General features: G+C 36.9%; 1 protein-coding gene across 1 annotated transcript; it reads right to left on the reverse strand.

The window, feature by feature from the left end:
• Nucleotides 1-5,910: 5,910 nt before the first annotated feature.
• LOC149221480 (uncharacterized) lies at nt 5,911-6,984 on the reverse strand. Its single transcript, XM_089387390.1, has one exon. The coding sequence runs from the start codon at nt 6,982-6,984 to the stop codon at nt 5,911-5,913; it is 1,074 nt and encodes a 357-aa protein (XP_089243516.1).
• Between the last annotated feature and the right edge of the window lie 348 nt (nt 6,985-7,332).

Below are 7,332 nucleotides of genomic sequence, written 5' to 3' on the forward strand. Positions count from 1 at the left end.
AGTACAACTACAGGGAGATATAGATTCTCATTGGGTAGGAAGGATCAAAGATAGGAAGAGCACATCAGGATGGTGTTTCAATTTGGGTTCTACTATGATATCCTAGAAGAGAAGGAAGTAGACATTTATCACACTTAGCACTACAAAGGCTGATTATATTGTGGCTAGTTTGGTAAGTTGTGAAGCAGTGTGGATTTGGACACTACTCACAAGATTGCTTAATCAGGTGTTGGTGGCAGCCATGATATATTGTGATAATCAAAGTTGTGTGAAGCTTTTTGAAAATTTCTTTTTCTATGATAGGTTGAAACACATTGAGATCAACTACCACTACATCTGAGACCTGATATAGAAGGGAGCAGTGAGGCTCCAACACATTTCTATGAATGAGCAGGTTGTTGGCATTCTCACAAAGCCTATGTCCCTCATGAAGTTTGTAAACTTCAGGGACAAGTTTGGAGTGCTTTAGAATGTCTCCCTCATTGAGGGGGAGCGTTTATGCTATAGCATCATGGGAGACATTCTCCCTAGGTCAAGGGTATTAACCGGGTACCATGTAATGTGGCTAGGCTCATTCAATCTTTGTTTAGGGTGGAGAAATTTTTCCAGGTAAGTGGACATCTCAAGTAATTCAAAGTAAATACCTCCCTAGCTAAGAGGGAGTGTTTATTTTTGGGTATTTGTGAGAGATATTCCCCAACCACACAAGTTAAAAAAAAAAAATGAAACGAAAGAAAAATTAATTTAATTTGCAATGAGACATGCCCCTTGAGCACCCTAAAATCACTATAAAAAGACACTTGAACTTCTCATTTTCATAAAGAATCATCACTCACATTTTTCTCTCTCTCTCACGTGGGAAGTAATCTAATGTAGAGGCCAAAATTTTTTAGTGGAATTTTGAGACAATCAATGTTTGACTAGTTAAATTTTTTGTATACTTAATGATGTTCTAGAATATGTTAAAGTAATATCATATATTATTGGAAGTGATAATAACACTAAAATATTAACAATTTAACTATTTTATATCTTTAATTTAATAATATTTCTTTTAAAATACATTTCCCAAATTAATGATTATTTCAAAAATTATTTAAACATGTTTTATTTCTATTAATAATATATTTTTCAAAACACAGATTCAAACTCAAATAAGAAACACTCGGTTAAGTAATAATACAAATGGTAACTTCTGGCACTAGGATAACTCAATTTATAATGGTCATGTTATGAAATATGAACTAAACATAAAAAAAATAATGTTCAAATTGGATCAAGCGAACAGAAAAATGAAGTAAGATATAAACTAAAAAAATTAATGTTCAAATCCTCATGAATCAATTCAACCAAAAAAATACAAAATAGTAGCATTATTAATCAATAATAAGCCAGAGAAAAGATTCAATACATACATCATGCACCACTTCTTGCAGAGCCCTCAATTATTCTTTCAACATTGTTCTTACCTACACACCAAGTACTCAAATGCATCAACTAGGTCACAGGGTCAATACCCACAAACAGAAACATTTATATTGAAAAAACATTAAAAGAAGAGTCCCTTACCTACCATGATGTCATGGCCCATGTTGATAAGGGTTGCTTTTCCAAGGTGCTAGATTTTGCGGAGCCTACCTAGGTTTGGATAGACTATGGCATGTCTCTTCACCATATCGATGGGAGACTGATGTGTCTCATTCCCTCAAGCTTTCCATTCCTCGTTAAGGTCCCCCCAGTGCTCAAGGCCCTTCAGATCCTCTCTGTACAAGAACTCCCTCTCGTTTGTTGTCATTTCATGCCCACAAAATTGAGTTACATATTAATTACAAGTATACCTTCCACTCCTAGTACTCTCCAAGTGGTCCATTCCACAACTTGATGACGCCATGCACCACTACACCACATGTATGCCTGAGCAAGCTCTTAAGGCCTTACAACTATGCATGCTCCACACAACATGTCTGCTTGAAAATTAAGTTTTACAACTTCCTAGGGAAATTCCTTGGACCAAACCCTTAAGGTGTTCACACATCGTACACATCAACTCCTTTACTAAACATCAATACCATTTAGTCCATCTTTTTTCTTTTCTTTTTCTTGCCCATACCACCTCTCTTGCACTATATCTTAATGGTTCCCGACTTTTCAAGACTTCCTAGTCTACATAATCTCCATGGATGCTCTTGTATGTTTTCTCCACTCCAGCCCTAGATCCTAAATTCAATGCCTTAGCCCACTCAAATATAGAGTCATATCCTTTCTTGAAAAGGTATTAAGTACATATTTAGATTTATTTATGCAATGGTGCTTTCTTGTAAAATTTATTAAATTATTATTCATCATTTGTATATTTTTTGATATGCTATCTACGTTTTAATTTTTTTTTGGTGATGTCAATATTTTTTAGTGAAGTCAATGTATTATAGCCTAACTACACCATTTAGTATTGAAGCCTCATGTTAGTTTTCCATTCTTTATGTGTATAGCTTCCATCATAGAACCATTTCTTTATTGTACATTGTGAACTATTTATACCACTACAAATTCAATATTAGTTATACTTTTATACAACTATCAGGCATTCATATCATTTCATCATCACAACAACACAACTTATATATTAAACAATATATTATCATATAGAGTAAACATGTTTAGTCATATGTACCAACAAATTAAAATCCATGTAATTTTGAGAATTTCAAAATAATTTGATTATACAACAATGACTTAAGCTAGTCAAAGTTATCCAAAAAAAAAAAAAAAAAAAAGGTTCTAGGAAATTATTAAGCCACACAAAAATTAATTCTACATTAAATAAGCTTGAGAAACAATGCAAATAAATAAATAATTGATATAAACAAGTGATAGATGATCTTAAAAAAAACAAGTAAATTAAAATGTGCATAATTAAACAATTAATAAAGTCAATAAAACTAACCACCAATAAAATCAAGAAAACAGTTTTACATTAAAAATAACAAAGTATCATTAAAATAAATTTAAAAAAGTGATATTCATTCACTAAAATGATTCATATTCAACAAAACAAAGCTAGATGTTACTTTGAAAATGATTTAGGAAAAATACAAGAAAAAACATCTTGCAAAATTAAACACTATACACCTATAGATTTATAAATAATTAATATATTTATAACTCTAACCTATCATTCAAATATATAACAAGATAATCCTTTAATAAAACATATTTCTATATAAATTAAAATACATTATCATATCACACGATGAAATTCGCATTTCAGCAGACAAAATGAACATACATTGTCATGGCTTTTTTATGAATCTCATAAAATAATAGATACATTATAATCAGAATAGGTGAATCCATAAAATAATCGATACATTATAATGAGAATAGGTGAATCCATAAAAATAATGGAATGGAGTATATGTCCAGGGGATGTTTCATAAGATTTAACGAACTCAACCATAACGTCGTTTTGGAGTGTACTTGCGAACAATTCGTCCATTTATTGATTGCGTAGATCTTGCATTCTTTTCGTAACCCTGCGAAATACAATAAATTGAAGATCAGAATATTGATGATTCGTATTTTCACAATATTATTAATTCATATATGAATCATGAGTTTTTATTAATTTGAAATTAAAGATTTTTTAAACTAAAAATTATAATATCCAAAGTGACTGCAAACATTCCTTTAAACATCTTTTTATAATTTTATAACTTTAAATAGTTTGAAGTTCAAATGTTAAAAAAAAAAATTGGTAAGCTGCAGTGTTGCTCTTCTTTTTCTATTACTTTAAATCAAAAACAAAACAGTATGTATATGGTTGACTTCAACTCGCCTTCTTGGGGAAACCGAGTATTTCAGCCACCTAAAGTTCTTAATAGCCGACCAAAAATAGAAGTTCCAGAGTCTGCTTATCCATGCTAAATAAACTAAACAATCTTGCAGATTTCTAATTCTACTTATATGCATATATCGATTGTCCTCTTCTAATACTTGAAGCAAACTAAAATTATCTATACTATGCAGCTTCATAAAAAATTAATACATATCCATACTCAAACAACCTCGGCCTCTGGTCGCTGGTTTGTCTCCCTGTTTGCACCCTGTTGTCCTTCCCTTATCATTTGCTGAATCTCCTCAAGCTTATTTTCTTGCATCTCCAATGTAATCTGAATAATCCTCAGCTCCCTCCTTAGGTTGGGGTAGATATGCAGGGACTGCTTAAATAGAGACATTCTACCTCTAGTGTTGCTAGGGTCATGGAGTAAAAACTCTCAATCTTCCATCTCTGAGTCAGACTGAGCCTGAAGCGCATCTTCTTCCATATTCTGGATAATTCTCCTGATTCTTGGGTTAGTGTTCTGATTGTACGCCCTTTCTGCTTGTTGAATTTTCTTATCTAACGATCGACTTGTTCTTTTGCCAGGTCTCCCTCTCTGCCCCTGTCTTCCTCCCCTTTCTCCTCTGTATCTGTTCGGTCCTCTGCCTCTCCTTCTACCCAGTTCCAACCTACTGCCCGCGCCTCTTCTTCCCCTCTGTCTGCCGCGTTGCCTTACCTTTCCCTCCCGCTATCCTTGTTGTTCGTCACTGGTTTGCTGGGTATCCCAACCTCCTACAGTTCTGCCTCGTTCCTTACCTTGCCTGCCTTGTTCTTGCAGGTCCTCCTCATCCTCAGAGTCGTCATATATTTCAAATATCTCCTCTACTATTTCTTCCTTCGCCACCACCTTGCCCTTTCTGTCCCTGTCTTTGCGCTCCGTGGCTTCCAGTTCCTCTACAGCCCTTGCTCTCTTCCTGGTTTCCATAGCGTCCTCAGTGAGGTTTCGGCGCGAATTCTCTCTATGGCGGATCTCCACCACCTTTCCTCCCCTTGCTCTCTAAGTTCCTAACAAGTTTCCTCGTCGTCGATCCTTTCGCTGTCGCCTGTTTATAATCTTCCTTGCTCTCATTCGCCTACCTGTCAGCTTGGCCTTCCACTGCCACCTGTTACTTTGTCTGCTGCCTTTCCTATCAATTATCTTTCTACCCTCATTTCCATTTACGGACTCTGACATACCGTTTTTTCCTCCTCTCCGATCACTTGCGTTAATTATCTTGCTGTGGGGTGGTTGTTTCTTACCTGTCATCGCACACTTCTGCTGTACTGTAGCTTGCCTGCCCATTATACCATTCCCCCGCCTTGACTGACACTCATTTAATTTCTGAGATTGCCGATCCATCTCACCTGTCCATCGCACGGATGTTATGATTCTCATTTGCTGCTTGCCCATGATTCTCATTTGTTGCTTGCTCATAGTCATAATTAATGATACCGGCCAGGTCCTCCCATTCTCTGTTGGGTCGCAACATTCTCCACTGATTGTCTATTTTGTTGTTTCGACCCTTGCAGCCCCAATTCGCAAGGAAGTCTGCCACTCGGTTTCCATTCCTTTTCACATGGTTAAAGTTTTTATAATCAATCCCTTTTAGTAGGTCCGTCATTTCTTGAACAATCCCTGCCGTTCTCCAACTATTGGTGATCTGTTCCCAGTTCTTCCCATTGTTAAGTTTCTTCAGAATTTCAATTGCTATTTGAGAGTCTCCTTCTATTTCCAGGTTTCTATAGCCATTTCTAATCACGATTCTCAAGCCTTGGTGAATCGCCCATAATTCGGCCTCATTGTTTGTCATCTCCCCTCCCCACTCTGCATAGATCCATCTGGTGTTTCTCTGGCTATCACGGAAGATACCTCCGAATCCGGCATTACCTGGGTTCCCCTTCGATGCCCCGTCAAAGTTTAACTTCATAAAATTATCTCTGGGATATGCAAACTTGTCAGAGCTTTGAGCTCTCGTACTATTTCTGCCGATTTTTTTGGTATGCACCATTTCATATTTCAAATTTAGTTTCTTTAAAATTTGCTCCTCACTCTAATCTGCTTTCCAGTCATCCGCATCCCATTTTTCCACCAGAATTGTTTCTCTAGTTAAGTTCACTACTCTGTTCCATATTATTTCCGAATCTTTAGATTTGTCTTGGAATACTCTACGGTTCCTTTCTTTCCAAACCATCCAAATCACAAAACCCGCAATGAGATCCCAAGCCTTTCGGACTACTTTACATTGGAATTTTTCCTTCTGCCAATGAAAAATCACTTCATTTATGTCTCTCGGGGGCCTCTCAAGTTTCTGGAATAGTTTTCCCGTTTCAATCCATAGCTTCCTGGTATATGCACACTTGATTAAAAGGTGATCTTGTGTTTCAACTTCACTATTGCACAGGTAACATTTTGAAGGCCCACTGAAACCTTTTTTTTGGAGTTTGTCCCACATTAGGATCTTACCCTTAGCTACTAGCCATGCAAATAAGGTAATTTTCGGCCACCAATTGTTACCCCAGATGACCTTCCAGTCTTGGTTTTCTTCGTTGGTCCCCTGTTGGTCTGCCAGATAGTATGCCTCCTTAACGGTGAAGGATCCTTTCATTGAATTCCCCCATCTGAGAATATCCCTACCCGTTCTAGCTTTTATTTTCCTGGAATCCACCTCTTCCATGAATGCTTCCTGTTGTTCTTGATCTATCTCGATATCCCATTCCTCTGGTCTTATCCATTTCCGCCAAATTCCATCCAATTCGTCTTCTTTCCAGTAATCTTTGACATATCTACGGTTATCCCCTATTTTTTCCTGTATGTTTTGGATTTTTTGAATTCTGCTCATTTTCCCTCTTTGTTGCCATTTCTCGTCCCAGAATTTGGCTTCTCCTCCTCCTCGTATTTCCCAGAAAGCATTCTTTTCTACTATATCTCGGTTTTGTCGAGCTAGATCCCAGATTGCCGAGCCTTTCGGGGTTTCTTGCAACCGGTAAATACCCTCCGTAGTGTCTGGCATATTGTACTTGTGTCTCCATAGTTCTTTCCACAAGTCATTGCCCCCTCTTAGCCATCGCCACCAAAGTTTTGCTCCAAGCACCTTGTTGAGTTTATCAGGATCGCGCAGACCCATGCCTCCTTCCTCCTTTCATTTCGTCAGGTGTTTCCATGATACTAAGGCCCACTTCTTTTGTTGAGTCGATCCTCCCCAAATGAATTTCCTCAGAATTTCTCTGATCTTGGTGCAGACTCCTTGTGGTACAGCCATAATCGATAGTGGATATATGGGAATTGCTTGCAGCACTGATTTCACTAATACAATCCTTCCAGCAATATTTAAAGTTCTGAAGGCCCAGTTAGCCACTCTATTTTTTAATTTCTCTAAGACTCCTTGCCAATTTTTCTGTCTTTTAGAGTTAAAATCCAGTAAGTTTCCCAAGTATTTAGTTGGGAGTTCTTCTTGCTTAAATCCCAGCATCCT

The sequence above is a fragment of the Pinus tabuliformis genome, chromosome Q (assembly GCF_031772625.1).
Source record: "Pinus tabuliformis cultivar Carrire ecotype Pingquan chromosome Q, CPIR1, whole genome shotgun sequence".
Lineage (NCBI taxonomy): Eukaryota > Viridiplantae > Streptophyta > Pinopsida > Pinales > Pinaceae > Pinus > Pinus tabuliformis.